This window comes from Nelumbo nucifera, chromosome 5 (assembly GCF_055504915.1).
Source record: "Nelumbo nucifera cultivar China Antique chromosome 5, China Antique-T2T, whole genome shotgun sequence".
Classification (NCBI taxonomy): domain Eukaryota; kingdom Viridiplantae; phylum Streptophyta; class Magnoliopsida; order Proteales; family Nelumbonaceae; genus Nelumbo; species Nelumbo nucifera.
In genome coordinates, this window is record NC_142653.1 from 40,760,258 (window position 1) to 40,777,241 (window position 16,984).

The window sequence follows — 16,984 nt, forward strand, 5'->3', positions numbered from 1 at the left end:
TTTTCATGTGTGGGTTTGGATTCTCAAAATTCAACCCGCTAGGTGGGTAAAGTCTAGAATTTACAAAACCCTCCCCGAACCCACTTTGTTGCCATCCCTACTCAGGCTAGGCTTGGGCTTGGGCATATTGAGCTTTGTAGCTCAATTTCTTGATAAAATGTTGGGCAAACTTAAATTGCATTAGATGAGTATTCAGGCCTCAACATAAACCCAATCTAAGTTTAGTTTAGGCCCAAGTTTTTTTTTTGGATCAAGTCCATCTTGGGTGGCATTTGATAAATCTAAAATCTGAAGTCTGAAAAGTTAGAAAGATATTAAAATTGTCTGAAATCTGAAAAGAGGCATTGATGCTTTTCTACTTTTCAGAGGCTCTGAATACTTTGGCTCGTTTGTGTTGGACCAAACTCTTAACATCTGAAATACCTTATTTTTACTATTTTACCCTTAGAATAGACTATTTGGTATATTTGAACTCAATTTGTACTATTTCATATAAAATAATTTATCAAATTCAAAATAATATTAAAATCGTACAAAATTTAATAAAATATATAATAATTACGAAAAATAATTAATAATTAATAAATAACATAATTAAATTAATAAAAAAATTAAAATAATTAAAATTTAATAATGCAATTAATAGTTATAATATTATTGAACTAACCCAAACAAAAAATAATTAAATACATAATAATTACGAAAAATAATTAATAAATAATAAATAGCGTGACTAAAATAATAAAAATAATTACTCACTATTAAAAAATAATAAAATGATTAAAATTTAATAGTACAATTAATAGTTATAATAATATTGAACCAACACGAATAATAAATAATTAAATACAGAATAACTACAAAAAATAATTAATAAATAATAAATAACATAATTAAATTAATATAAAATAATTACTCACTATTAAAAAATAATAAAATGATTAAAATTTAATTGTCTGCCTGTTAGAGCCAAACAATGAATTTAGCAGAAACAATAACTATCATGGGCCCATGGAGATGAAGAAGGCAGAAACTAGAGCTAAGGTCCAAAACTTTACAGAATGAGCTTTAAAAAGTACAGACTTCTACTCCCGTTGTCAGGGAAACAGGGATAAAGCAAAATCAAAGTTCAGCTGTTGAGATCCAACTCCAGTTGTCAGCATTCAAAACATTTCTAGATCTGGTAACCAACCAGCTCAGAGGAAAGGATTTCATAGAAGCTTTTGATGTGGAATGTTTTCCCCTCAATCTCTTCTCTTAGCTCATCTAACCCTGGTTGGGCATCTGGTATTTCTACTACTGCCATTCAGGGGTTGCTAGGAATGGTGGTAGAAGGTGGTGCGAACAATGTCAACCAGTGTTTTCTTGAAGCATCACGTTTTGGGAGCACCAAGCTTGTCCGTATCTTATTGCAGATAGGTCAAAGGAACATCTTAGATGTGGATGACCCAGAGAGTAGGAATAACACCTACTCTATGCAACTCATTGACAGACACAGTGAACCTGATCTATGAACCTGAACTTGATGACCAGTGATCCACTTGGATTTCTATGAAAGTGCACATAGACACACTGCTAATCATCTCAAAATATCCTATAAAATAACATTTTTGTGTAATATGGAATGACTACTAAAGCAACAACATAACCAATATCCCATGGACTGATTCAGCCATATCCCATGCATTTTTCTGCTATTACTGGTAAAAACTATACAGTGACATCTCATTAGTTGATAGGTTCATTCAATTCTGCTGGCAAAACTTATGTTTACCCCAAAATTTACCAAAAACCGTATCATTAATAAATAACACACACCTTATCTCTGATTCTGATATGCCAACAACAAGTTCCCCAAACTAGCACCATTCATTTACTCATCCCCAGAGAGCTTGGGACACTCAACAAGACCCAGCAAAAGGCAATACTACTTCAATGAATGGACCAAAAGTAAAATGTTATAAGTAGAACCGAGGCGGTATAACACAGTTAACAAGTTCTTTGAAAAAGTCCTATTCCCTCCCTATACAATGAGTAAAGTAACCCGATAATACAAACTGTGTGACCACAGAACACTAGAATAGGGAGTTCTTTCCCTAAAAACATATGCAATTTTGGGATTAAACTAGTTTCAACGAGATGATTTTGAAGATGTCCAATTGTCTTCTGCCAACATACTTCAAGGAATCTAAAGATGGGTTGTTCCCCATATTCGATAAATTGAAGAAAACTACAACATTGAAAGAAAAAAAAAAACTCCAAAAAAACGAATTTGGGTCAGTTCTTCTCCCCAACATACATTTGCTTAATGATAAATCTTATAGAGAATCTGGGTAAAGCAAATTAAACAAAAATCATTCCTGTTTATCCATATACCACAAAGAAAATGAATCCGAATGGTTGAATAGCATAAAACATTCCTGTTTATCCAACAAGCATGGCAATAAAAAAGAAAAAAACTGAAGATTGCGAGGGTTTTTGAGGGAGTTTCTTCAGATTCGGTTCGAAGAGAAGGTTCTTCAGTTCGAAGCAAGAAGAGAGCAGATTCAGTTTGAAGTGAAGGTTTACAGAGAAATGGCGGTGGAGCTTGCTTGTAGAGAGGATGGCGGTGAGCTTCTTCTCAGTTCGAAAATAGGGTGAATGACCTAATTTTTTGGGTTTTATTTAAAGGATAAATTGTTGTCATTTTTTATTTTTATGAGGATAATATCATCATTTACCGAGGTCTGAATGGCCTCTAAGCGCATTAAGCACTCACCCAACCACTTTCCTTTTAAGATCTGAAAATGCATTTCAGACCTAATATTAAGAGGCACATTCAAACGGCTGTGGCATTTGAAAAGCAACTATTTCAAACTTCAGACATCTGAATAGTGCAATCAAACGCCACCTTAAAGTTTAAAACTCAAACCAAATCTGTGCAAAAGCTTTGATTGAATCAGGTCGGGCTTGAATTGGGTACACCCAACTTGCACCCCTAGTTCTATTCTCCTCGCTTACAAATAAAAATACGATGGTATTACAACTTTAAGAAGAAATGTCTCAGCTGATGTAAACTAATGGAACCACAAAAAACCACTGAACCCAATTTACTCCAATGAAATTCAGCCAATGTTGACAGTTTTGTAGTTAAAACGAACAAATTAAACAAGCAAAATGAAACCTCACTCTCTTCCAATTTGATGCTCAGTTATGAATTGGAATGTGCTCAGTTTATAAGGAAAAAAGCTAAATTTTCCCAAACCATTAGATGTCTAATCATAAAAAAAAAGTGACCCCACCAAAACAGCAATGGAAAATGATGAAAATTGGATTTTATTTCTTTTTTTATTCGTAAGAGGTTAAGTATCTATACCTATATATACAAGAATCCACTTTCAATGGACATATAAGGTGGTGACCAGTAGTGTGAATATTCCCTGGATCAGTTGGTTTTAAAACACACCAGACCTATTAGCCATTCTTTTAAGGGTGAAACGGACCGGTTCCTTTTTCGGGTCCGATCGTCTAGTCCAATCCGATTTTGAAAACACTGTCAAATCAAATGGTTTTAACCATATGGAATTTTCATGGAGCTCCGGTCGGATCAGAAAAATTGGGAATTGGTCAGGTGACTGGTCCGTTTTACCCCAGAACCGTTATTTCACCAAAAACCGTTGATTTGGTCAGCAAATCATTGACTCGGGTGGTTGAACCATTTAAACTGTCCAACGGTTTTGGCTCTTTTATTTTTTTTGTCAGAGCGAGCCGCCCATTCGGTTCAAACTATTGGACTGTTCGACCCAAGAACCAAATCCCTGACTGGTTCGTTGTCCAATTCAGTTTTAAAAACCTTACTTTTGATAGTAAGCAAAATAGGAACATTATCTCGAGACAAATTTAGTGGAGACCTCTAAAAGAGGAGGATATCAAGATAAGTATCAGGCCATAAACAGTTTTGCGGAGGTCCTCGAGCTTGAGACCTATTTTATTGGAGTCACCACCATTAATTTTGTTGAAACTTGTGGCGCTAAATTTTGCTAACTCCCCCTGATAACCCCCTTCTGATCATTTCTTGTCTAAACAAGAAGACAAAAAAGCGGCAGACTGGGCTGCTCGGAAAACCCTCTCTTCTCAGCTACTCCTCTCCATTTTTGCTCTTTTGACATTCCTATACACTTAGTATCCATTTGCAGAGCTCATGTTTGGGGCTATCCCCATCGTGTGTGACTCCTGTTTCTTAACAAAATATATATATATGGTTTCAACCACATACCACTAGGGTTGAGAGTTCCAACCAAACTACACACCAAGTGATCAAAGAAATATAAATCTCTACTTATGTATTTACTTACTATCTATTCTCGCATTGAAATGTACTACTTAGTATTTATTTTCTTGCATCAAGTCCTTGCGTAGAGCAGATTAGGGGTGAACAAGAAAAACTGAAAAACTAAAAATCCAAATTGAACCGACAAGGCCAAACCAAAAATTCCGGTTATTCAGTATTTTTGAAAAATCAACGGTACCAGTTTGGTTTTGGTTAACCAATATAAAAAAACAATGATTAACCGATTATATATATATTATTTATAATAGAATATTTTGTATGTATTTTTAATTTTTTATTATATTTATATATTTATATAATATATTTTGTAAAAATCAAAAAGGCTGAAAAACCGACAAACCAAGCCAACAGTTAACCGAACTGTGAACACCCCTAGAGCAGATCACACATTAGCCCTAAGATGTTTTTTAATTAGAAAAGCAACTGCTTGAGCTTGAGAACTGCTTGTATAAGGAAGATCTGTATTACATTACACATTTTTGGTCATGATACCAAAGCAGATGCTCCCCACCAAAGTGGACCAGTATAGGCCTATCTATCTCGCTGTGCAATGTGCTCTATCAGTACGATTAAAGAGGTTCTTCCATCAGTTATTGACAAAGCTCAACACTCTTCTATCAATGGAAGAGGTATTTCCCCGATACTCAGCAAGGCTATGGAAAATAATCAACTTGTGGGGATTAAAGCTAGTCAAAGAAGCCCATCTATTTCTCATCTCTGTAATGCCAATGACTGCATCCTATTATTAAGGTCAATTTGGACAACTGTGCAAAACTGAATCAGGTCTTGGAAACTTTCACTAAAGCTACAGGGCTCAAGGTCAGCTAAGACAAAATCATCAGTATCTTTCAGAGCAAACACTCTGGGTTAGTTCAGAAGGATAATGAGCAAAAAGCCTAAAGATTCCTGAAGCTAAAGGAACCTCCAATTATGTGGGATTTCTATCTGTGGCAGGTCAAGAAACTCTTATCAAGTTGTGTCAACTTCTGCTAGCCCCATTTAGTCAATGCTCCAATATTTCAAATTGTCCAAAGGAATTTGTATGAAGCTAATTAAATAGCCAGTTAGGAAATTTTTTTCCATGGTGACAGCAGTGATAAGAAAAAACAAAAATAAAAATCATTGGGCATACTGAGGAAAACTGTGTAAGTCCAAATCGGAGGGTGGAATGGGCTTCAGATGGTTAGAAGAGTTTAACTTGGCTCTTCTTGCAAAAGGGGTGTGGCAGTTGATTCACAAATCAAAATCAAGAAGCTTTATGGGTTCGGGTTCGAGTGTTAAAGAACAAGTACTTGGAAAATACTTCAATTTGGAAGAAAATTTGGTAATTGCCCTTCTTGGGCTTGGAGGAGTTTGATCATGATGGGTCGAAACCTTCTAAGTAAAGGAGTTATTTGAAGGTCTGGTGCATGTTTTAGTTGAAAGATCGTTCCCCTGAAGGTAGCATTCGATGGATTCATAGCTTATCAGAAGATCTGGAGTCCAGTAATGCCCTTGTGGATAGAACTGTGGGTGGAAGAGTACTTTCTCGCTGGATATGTCCTCGGGGAGTTGTTAGACTTCATTAGGTGATGCAAACTCAGATGGGAAAGGCAGCTTTTGGCTTCATCTTAAGATCCCCCAATAGGATTCTAATTTCATCCAGGGGAAGTATTTTGAGAGGCACATGGATCTTAACTATGGAGGCCTTGGCAATTCATAGGGGTCTTAGAAGCAGTGGCTATGGGAGTGGAGTGTCATCCTTAATTGTTGAGTCTGATGCTTTGGAGCTCATTCACTTGATTCAGAAGCCTATTTCGACTCTTCATCATGAAATCCTACCTATTTTAGTAGGCATTCACAATCTATGTAGCAGGTTCTCTCCAATTTTGTTCTCATGGGTTAGTCGTGCAGTAAATAGTGCTGCCCATGCATTGGCTGCCTTCTATGGTTGGTTTGGGTGTGGTTCTTTGGCTCCCAGGTGGCTTAGGGATAATTGTTGTATTGGATTTGCCCTCTGTGTAGCCCCAGCTTTTCTTAGGCTTAGTTTGGAAGGAGTACAAATGCAAATATGTAGAATGAAAAATCTTATATTTTGTATTATTTTGTATGTATTTGCACCTTACATATTTGCATTTGTAAAATTGTATTCTTTTCAAACTAAGCTTTAATGAAATTTCGGCTCAGTTTCAAGAAGTACAAATAGTCAAATACAAATATGTAGAGTGCAAAACCTTGTTTTTTGTATTATATTGTATGTATTTGCACTGTACATATTTGCATTTATACTCCTTCCAAACTGAGCCTTATGTTTTCAGGCCCAATAGGCCTATATAATTTACTAGAATAATAGGAGTTTGGATTGGCCAGAGATAAAATCATGCGCAATGCACTGGGCAATCTATCATGAGTGAACACGCCAATGTTCTATACACACAAGGTGTGGGACCCATGTTTACAGAACATTAGCATATTCATCCTGATAGGTTGCCCAGCCTGTTGTGCATGATTTTGCGGCCAATTAATCCACACAAGTCCACACAAAGGATTCCTTTCTTTCTTTCTTTCATTTTTTTTTTAGAAAAATTATTAGATAAGATATACCCAATTATCCTCTAACTGCATCTTCTTAATCGTTCACACTAACAATACAAGGCACTTTGTTTACTCCCCTAATAGCAACAGTAGAAGTGGTGGCATTGGAAATATTAGACCATACTATGATACTACAATACAAGGGCATTACGAATAAAGATAAATTATAGGTAGCATTATAGTATATATATATATATATATAATTTAAAAATATAATGTATATTATATTATACAAGTATATATTAAAGAAATATATTTGTAAGTGTATAAAGATATATAATTATATAAACATTATATAGTATATATTGTTTTATTTAATGTAATATAATATAAAACATAATGCTTGAAACATATTATATGATATAAAATATCATTTATTATTCCAGAACAAAATAATATATATTATTCCTATGCAATATATTATATATTATATAATATTATCTTACTATAAGTATCATAATTTAATATAAGGGTCATTTGTTAAAGCATCTCTTGTAGTTTCATAGATTTACAAAAACCTACCCTATTAAGTTGCATCCAATTTCCTTAATCAACCTTCACTTAAGAATCCATTATATTTCTGTCTAAAAAGAATCCTTTTGTATTTCTATTTAAAAATGATAAAATGACCATATAAAGAAGCAAACATGGTGTCCTGCGATGACACTTCTTATACCATATTGTTTGTTTGAAGTAGCAAAACTCCATTTAAAGCATACTTCGGAAAGAGTTCAATTCGATACTTGGCCCAACTCCATTTTAAGACCTCATTTGGAATGAAAGGATTACTCTGTTTAAATAATGCTTTGGTAGAGCCACACTTAGCACGACTCCATGCTTGATTTGAAAAGAGTGATGTACATTAGTCCTTATTTTTCAATATTTGCCAGAGGTGGCATCAACCTCGAAGCTGTCTTGTTTACAGTTCATCAAATGTTCAAAAAGTCCTTATACAAAGTTTATTACCTTCAGACTAGAGCACCTTTTACTATTACAGAACATGTAAGAAAAGGAGAAAAAAGTGGAATTTTGGTGTAGGACATCTCAACAATAGATAGAATTTAACTACTCAATACTATACTTCTCTAATTGGATTACTACCATCTACAGCTTCCTTTGAATGGGTATATTTCTTTCTTTTTTATTAAGTGCACATTCATCAGAGAAGCTGAATATGCTACAAGACTCGATCAGTATTTAGATATCTAAAAGGCAAGGGAGAACACAACTAGCATGATACCAACCTACTGAATTAGCTTTGCATTCAAATCTACTATGGTAAAGAATGTTGGACAAAGATGATTCATAGCATTTTAGGTACCTAAGATAATGTTACAAGGTCCAACCTCACTGTCATCAAGGTTGGAACAAATGTGCTATTTCAATAACAATACAAAAGGAATGGACATGGTGAACGTCCAACCAGGGAACATCAACTTCTTCCTTCCGTTACATGGACGCCAAAGGATGCAGAACACCCAGAAAAGATAAGGCTTGCAAAATACTGGTCCAGAAGTCTTGACTGTTGGTTCCTGGCATCCACTAAACTGAGTTCCAAATTGTAATGCAGATGAAAAGTCTCCATTTAGGTTAAGTTTATAGCACTTTCTGCCAGTTTCGAGTGTGACAAATATGAATCCAAGTCATTGCACAAGGCAGCAGTAATTCCTGGACAGATGGAAACAATGCACTTAGTCATGCCACAACAGATTAAGCCCGTGGTGGGGGAACCAATAAGAAATTTCTTGGACTTTACATAATAGAATTTTAAGAAAAAAAAAATAGCAGGAGAAATATTTAGTAGCCTCGTTACAAGTAAGGTACTACCTAGTTTATTTGGGTCAACTGGTTCTAGACATTCTCACTGAACAAAAAGATATTATAGACCTGAAGTAGGAAATCTTTTAGACCATAAAAACAACTTTGATTGGATGCCTCTAACCTATATGGATTATTTTCCAAAGAATACAAACCTTGTCTGTTGACAGTTCAAAAATAATTGTATCTTGTAGATGGTTAGTTCATCCAAATGGATAGAATTTTTTTGTGAAATATCCCCAATGTACATATTATAAACTGAACACATTGGATTAGTTAAAAAAATATGCTCATAGATTCTAACACCATTACCGGTAGTATTTAAATTAAGATAGCATAGTGCATGTGCAAAGAAATAAACTAAAAACAGGCTTTTTTTGGACTTTCTCCTCAACTGGGATCATTTCTCAAGGTTGTTACACAAAAAATGGTTTTCAAAGAATTTCTCAGGTTTTCCATAATAGAATTTTAAGGAAAGATTATGTACGCTCTGGGATCAGGAGCTATTACAGTCTAGGATTTTATGGAAAATATTCAATAGCATAACTTCTAGGTTTAAAAATATACTGTTTCCTTAATATTTGTTACAGTGAATAAGGATTGTTTGTCATCCTACTAGTGGAGAAACGAGTGTGAAAATCATTTTAGAAGACGGGGGTGTAATTTGAAACAGCATAGCTTGGTTTAACAGAGAATTTTCTGGAGAAAATAAGCAATATTACCTCAATAGCGCCTTTTCTGTGGTGGTGGATATCCGGGCATCCCCATTCCAGCATCTTTTCTTCTCAACTGATTGGGGGAAAAAGGAATTAGAAAAAGAGAAAGCGATTGGGTAACAAAGATAAACCATCTAAGAATCAAAAACTAGAAAGACCTGTTGCTGCTGATGAGCCTGAGCAGCTGCAGCCCGCATAGGGATGCTGCTACCAGGATTCATTCCACCACCCATGCCAGCCTGAGAAGCAAGATTAAAAGCTGTCATGCCTGGAGGGGGTTGCACCCTTTGTTGCATGCCAACCATAGGCATTGGCCGAGGGACAGATCTAGCTGCCACTACAGGGGCAGCTGCTACACTCCCAGAAACTGCATTTCCAGATGAGACCTGAACACAAAAATCAGCACACAATTACACCACAAACGAAATGCAGTCAAAGGAAAATGATGGAGCTGTTGATAATAACAGAACTGTAAATGACCCGTTTAGGCCCATTAAACAAGTGTATAACCGGGGACCTCGCAAGATGGCCCATTATGGCTGAAAAGGAGGTAACCGGCATCTATAAATAGCCCATGAAATAATGAGAAAGGCATCAAGCCATTTTCAGAATCTCTCTCTCTCTCCTCTCTATTTTCTGATTTCAGGAGGCAGAGTCTCCCTTGAAGAAGACCCCTGTGGTGAGCAGGCTCTCATCAATTCTGGTATCAGAGCTTGAGATTTCATCCGGCGAATTGGTTCTGCATGCCGCATACCAGATCAGCGTCGGTAGAAGAGAGAGTGGATCGAATTGAGGTCGATCTGCACAAATTCTCCGACGACCTGCGAGAGATCAAGGAAGTGATCTCAGCGGTGATCTCACAGTGTGAGAAATGAATGCATCATCAAACAACAAAGAAAATGGTGACGAGAGTTCCAATCAAGACAATGCTCGCCGATTTGGCAGAAATAATCACCGGCAGATCAGAGTGGACTTTCCTGCTTTCAGTGGAGAAAATCCTCTTTCTTGGATCTACAGAGCAGAGCGATACTCTAATATCCAGGAGATCGCGAGCCATCAAAGAGTGGCGATTGCTTCGGTGTACTTAGGAGAGGCGATCAACTGGTTTCAGCGGTATAAATGATCTCATCCTCAGATGACGTGGAAAGAATTTTCGAAAGCCCTATGTATCCGTTTTGGACTGTGGACTTTCAAAAATTTCGATGAAGCTCTGCCGAAGCTGCGACAAGTAGGCACTGTGTGGGAATACCAGGTTGCATTTGAGCGACTGGCAATAAGAGTGTATGGCTGGCCGGAGAACGCACTCGTAGTATGCTTCATTGGCGGTCTCTGAGACGAGATATGGGTAGAGGTGAAGCCTATGCAACCTACTACCATGTCCACACCCATCAGACTAGCTAGACTCCACAAGGGCAGGCTAAATAGCTTGAGGAAAATAAACCGCTGCGTAGGACCAATCTTGAAGACTCCACCCAGTCATCCTGAAGGTCTGGCCGCCAAGGCAATGGCAGTACCAACTCAAACCATTCCCCTGAAGAAGCTCTCATGGTTGGAAATGCAGACCCGTAGGGAATGAGGACTCTGCTACAACTGCGATGAGAAATTCTTCCCTAGACACAAGTATAAGCGACATCAGGTGCTAACCTTACAAATCAATCCTAAGGGAGACTATGAAGATGATTGGGCCGATAACAAGGATGAACCGAGCCAATTAGGGGAACCGGGAGTGTCGGCCATTTCCTTACAAGCTCTAACGGGGACACATTCAGCCCAAACAATGCGAATGATGGACCAGCTTATGGGCCGACGGATTGCAGTGTTAATTGGCAGTGGTTGTACTCTAAATTTCATTACCGTTGTGCTGGCTTGGCAGTTTGGGGCTAGCGATTGAACCGACCATCCCATTCTCCGTCCATGTAGCTGATGGTAACTGTATCTGGTGCAACGGAGTATGCAAAGGGCTCAAGTTACAGATGCAAGGATGTGAATTCCAAGGGGATTTGTATCCGTGGGAATTTTGTAGGACTGATATGGTGTTAGAGATTCAATGGTTAAAAGAGTTGGGGTAGGTAACATGTGATTGGGCCCACCTCACAATGGATTTCCAGAGCCAAGGCAAGTGGTTTCACCTTAAAGGTTGGGAACCCGAGCCGATACAACAAGAGAAGTTAAACCTTATTCTGAAGGCGAGAACTGGTGCAAAGGGAGCTATACTAACGAGCCTGCTCACTGATTACTCAGATGTTTTCCAAGAACCCTCTGGCTTACCACCAGTGTGGTCGCATGACCATCGAATTCCAATCAAACCGGGTGTTGCACCTGCTAATGTGTGGCCCTATCGGTGGGATGTCCAGGTTTGATTTACAAACTGGATATTGAAAAAGCCTATGACCATGTTAATTGGAATTGTTTAGACAAAGTCATGGAAAAGATGAACTTTGGACAAAAGTGGAGGAATTGGATGAAAGTTTGTCTCTTCACCTAGATTTTCTATTCTGATCAATGGTCAATCTGCAGGCTTTTTTGAGAGCTCTAGAGGGTCAAGGCAGGGAGGTCCCCTTTCTCCCCTTCTCTTTATTTGTATTGCAGAGATCCTTACTCTATTTAGTCAGAAGACAACAACTTCTGGTCTGTGGGAAGGGTTTGCAATTTCCCCGGGGGTGAAAAAGTGAACATCCTTCAGTTTGCAGATGACACCTTATGTTTTTTAGATGCTTCTCTTGATCAGTTGGATAATCTGCTTGGGATCCTCAGCTGGTTTGAAGTAGTCACAGGGCTGAAAGTCAACCTTAACAAAAGTCAAGTCATTCCAGTGGGTGATGTCCCTAACCATGAAGATTGTGCTACTGTTTTGGCTAGCCAAGTGGAATAGCTTCCGGTAAAGTATTTGGGCCTTCCATTGGGAGCTAAAAGCTCATCTGTTGCCATATGGGATCCAATTATTGAAAGATTGGAAAAGAAGTTGTCATCTTGGAAGGCTAAATACCTCTCTTTTGGTGGTAGAATGACCCTTCTTTTTTTTTTGATAATTGAAATAATTTTATTAATAGCAATAGACAATAGTACAAAGTCCCCAAGGAAAGGCACGAGTTGCAACCTCTCCAGGCTAGTCAAGTACAGATTTCCAAATTAATAACAACTTGCATAGAAGCACAAAAAAGATCTTCCCTAGAAACCCCCTGTTTGGCTAAAGCATCAGCCAAAGAATTAGCAGACCAAATAACCCATTTTACCTCAACTCTCATATTGTTGGTTAACCACTTTACTTTTTTGATGAGATCTTTGTAGCCCCAAATGGTGGTATCCAAGTTTAGGAGCCATCTTGTTACCACCTGAGAGTCCCCTTCAACTAGGAGATGCTCCACCCCAAGCTGGTTGGTGATCTGAATTCCTTGTACTGCAGCAAGGATTTCTGCCCTTGCGGAATCCCCCACTCCCACCGGTCCTGAGGATAGGGAAATTATGTTGCTGTCCTTATTTCTCAGGATACCCCCTATACCTGAAGGCCCGGGGTTGCCTTGGCTGCTTCCATTAAAGTTCAGCTTGATGACACCTTCCAAAGGCGGAATCCATTCTGACAGAATTCTATCCTTCTTTGTTGAATTGTTAGCTATTACTAGCCAATTCCTCCACAAATCATCAAAGGAGAAGTCATCAAAGATATTCACAATTTTCAGCCAATGGATTGCTCTTGTTAGGATACAATCCTTCATTTCATCTAACCCTCTTTCCTTCTCTAAGGAAGTTCTTGCATTCCTTTCCTCCCAAAGAGTCCACAGGGTGGCTGCCCTGACACATTTCCACATGACCTTACCTCTTCTAGTGTGCCAAACAAAGACAGATGGGTTGAATAACAAGCTTAAATCAAAAGGCATAGACCACCTACCTCCAAATAAACAAAGGCTCCACCTCCATATAGCTGTAGCAAAGGAATAGGAGATCAGCAAATGGAAACAGTCCTCATTCTCGGCCTTACACAAGGAACACCAATTTGGGGAAAGACAAAGCGAGGGTCTCTTTTTCTGCAAGTTTTCCAAAGTATTGATTTTCCCATAGAAGGCATCCCAGCAGAATACAGCAATTTTGGGGGGAATAGGTCGCGCCCAGACTTCTTTGACAGGGAATCCTTGGGAAATGGGGTTAGAACTGAGGGATTTTAGAAAAGAAGAGCAAGTAAAAGTACCTTTTGGAAGAGGAGTCCAAACCCTTTGATCAAAAGAAGTGGGGTCCAAGTAAACGAATTCTAGTAAATGAATTAGCTCAATAACACAACTCGACTCACCATCCCTTAACCCTCTACGAAACCCAAAGTCCCAGTTTAAAGATAAGGGGTTTAACGGGCTCGGAAGAAAAGTTGCAATTGGCTCATGTTTGTGAAGGGAAATGGAATAGAGCGAGGGGAAACAATCTTTGAGGGGTTGAGTACCCACCCAAATATCCTCCCAGAACAGAATAGCATTACCAAAACAAGCATCATACCTGATGAATCTGAGGAAGCAAGGAAGAATACCATGTATAGCCTTCCAAGGTGTAGTAAGGATAGCTCGGCGAGATATCCCGAAATGACCCTTCTTAAAAGTACTCTCTCCAATCTCCCCACATATCTTCTGTCCCTTTTTCCCTATCCCAAATAAAGTGGCTAGGAAAATTGAGACTCCAAAAAAACTTTTTGTGGAGGGGTTGGGAGGAAGAAAGGAAGATCCATCTTGTGAATTGGAACCAAATCTGTCTTCCTAAGGAGAATGGGGGTCTTGGTCTGAGAAGAATCAAGGCGACAAATTCAGCTCTGCTAAGTGGATTTGGAGATTTCAATTGAGAGAAGTACTTGGTGGAGGAATTTAATTGCATCTAAATTTGGGGTTGAGTAGGGTAACTGGAAAACTAAAACCCCCCTCCTAACTGGAGTTATTCTCTGTGGAAAAATATCATGAAAGTTGCTCCCCTGCTTGATGGGGAAATCAGCTTCAAAGTCGGTAAAGGGGACAGAATTAAATTTTGGAAAGATCATTGGTGTTGCAATCACTCCTTGGCAGAAGAATTCCCTCTTATTTTCCAGTGTGCCTCCAACCAGGATGTCTTGGTTGCTGATTCTTACTCAGTTTTGGGTAATGAAGTGGTTTGGGCTCCTCAGTTCAGAAGAGGTCTTTTTGACTAGGAAATACAAGAAGCTTCGAATCTGTTGGAAACTCTACAGGCTCAAATCTTTGACCATAATCAAGATGACCAATGGATTTGGAATTGGTCCAAGGATGGTATTTTTTCAGTCAAAACAATGGCTAATTGGCTTGGTAGCAGAGTGGCAGTGGAAGGTTTTCCTGCGAAACAGATTTGGAATCCTATCTGCCCTTCTAAAGTTAATTTTCTTATCTGGACTATGGCTTTGGACAAATGTCTGTCCCGCACCAATCTTGAAAGAAGAGGGCTGCAGATTCAGGATAAGTCTTGTGTCCTTTGTGATGACCATCTGGAAACTACAGACCATTTATGCATCCATTGCCCGTTTTCTGCTCAGGTGTGGCATCATTTCTTGAAGATGGTGGGGATTTGTTGAGTCATGCCTAAATCAACTAAGGAGTTACTTTGCTGTTGGAAAATCAGCAATTTGAAGAAAAGAGGGAAAGTGGTATGGACCACTATTCCGGCAGCTGTGATTTGGGCCATTTGGTCTGAGAGAAACAACAGAATTTTTAATCAAAAGGTGAGAGGGGCAGAGGATATAGTTCAGCTGGCTGTTGGTAAACTGATTTCTTGGATCTCAGTCACTCCTGAATTCAGAAACTCAAATGTAACTCATCTATTGAGAACTCAATCAATCTGGTGTCTGTAGTGGAAGTCTTCAGACCTGCCTGTTTGTGGGCAGGTTCTGTTCTGTACTTTTTATGAGTTAATTTTAATAAAGTTACCTTACCTTTCAAAAAAAATGTGTGGCCCTATCGGTATCCACATTGCAAGAAAACAAAAATAGAAAAATTGGTGAAGGAACTCAGGGACAAAGGCATGATACAGCTTAGTAACAGTCCGGATTCAGCGCCTGCCCTCTTGGTTAAGAAGAAAGAAGGCACGTGGAGTTTTTTCATTGACTACCATGCCCTAAATAAAATTACAGTCCGGGATCAGTTTCCGATACCTGTAATTGATGAACTGCTGGATGAGCTTGGCATAGCTAAGATTTTCTCCAAATTAGATTTACAGGTAGGGTACCATCAAATTAGAGTACATGCTCAAGATGTTTATAAGACGGCATTTAGGATGCACGAGGGCCACTATGAATTTTTGGTGATGCCTTTCGGCCTCACTAATGCCCCGTCTACTTTTCAGTCCTTAATGAATGAGATCTTTCGTCCGTATTTTTTATGACATTTTAGTTTACATCACGGATTGGAAGTCTCACATGCAGCACTTGCGCTCCACCTTTGACATTCTTAGAGCCAATCAGTTGTATGCTAAAAGGTCAAAATGTGATTTTGGACAGACGCAAATCCACTATTTGGGACACATTGTCATAGCAGGCACAGTCAGAGCTGAACCAGACAAGATAAATTGTATATTGCAGTGGCCCAAGTCCACGATTGTCAAGGATCTTAGGGGTTTTTTGGGCCTTACTGGGTATTACAGGCGGTCCATTAGAGGGTACGGCACTATGACAGCCCCACTAACAGACTTGCTCAAGAAGAATGCTTTCCATTGGTCGGAAGAAGCGGAGAATGCCTTCACGACACTGAAGATGGCCCTTACGACCCCCCCCCCATCTTGTCCCTGCCAGATTTTTCTAAACCATTTGTAGTAGAATCGGATGGCATCAGGAAAGGGCATAGGGGCAGTAGTGTTACAAGACGAAAAGCCCATTGCCTATTTCAGAAAAGCTCTCTCACCACTGGCCCAGGGTAAATCCACGTATGAAAAGGAGTTAATGGCGGGTGTTTTGGTTGTGCAAAAGTGGAGGAGGTACTTGTTGGGTCGAGCTTTTACCATTCGCTCCAATCAAAGAAGCTTTAGATATGTAATAGAACAACCTGCTCTGAATGAGGTACAGAAAAAGTGGCTATATAAGTTGCTAGGCTTTGACTTCACAATATAGTACAAAACAGGTCCGTCCAATCTGGTTGCGGATGCTTTGTCAAGGCAACATGAGTGCTGCCAGACAGTAGCTTCTAAGCTCACTTATCCATTTATGACTCAGCTGAGGGAGGAAGCCTCTAATGATGCTAGCCTCACTAAGATCAGAAACCAGATTTTGAATGGGGAACAAGTCCCACCTGGTTTCTCCCTTTGTGATGAAATTCTGATGCACAAGGGCAGAATGCTGTTGCCGGATAACTCAACCCACATTCCGGCCCTCTTAGAGCTTTTTCACGCTTCTCCAGTAGGGGACATTCAGGCATCCTATGAACCTATCGTAGGGTATCCTCTCATTTTTATTGGGTGGGAATGAAGAGACAGATTCGGGAGTATGTTGCCATGTGTACAATATGTTAACGGCATAAATATGACAATCAGTCCCCGACTGGGCTGTTACAGCCTATACCGCTCCCAGAACAAGTGTAGG

General features: G+C 38.9%; 1 protein-coding gene across 3 annotated transcripts in view; it reads right to left on the reverse strand.

Annotated features, from left to right (window-relative positions):
* Positions 1-8,138: 8,138 nt before the first annotated feature.
* The window catches only part of CDKE;1 (cyclin-dependent kinase E;1), a 49,037-nt gene continuing 40,191 nt past the window's right edge, over positions 8,139-16,984 (reverse strand). For 2 of the 3 annotated variants that reach the window (XM_010245186.3, XM_010245184.3), the window contains exons 14-16: positions 9,597-9,824; positions 9,445-9,511; positions 8,139-8,572 (exon numbers count right to left, since the gene is read on the reverse strand). In XM_010245186.3, the coding sequence (XP_010243488.1) occupies positions 9,446-9,511; positions 9,597-9,824 (294 nt within the window). In that variant the 3' untranslated portion in view covers positions 8,139-8,572; position 9,445. Of the gene's footprint in view, positions 8,573-9,444; positions 9,512-9,596; positions 9,825-10,059; positions 10,260-16,984 lie in introns of those variants that run through there. The other variant, XM_088887449.1, reaches the window with a different exon arrangement.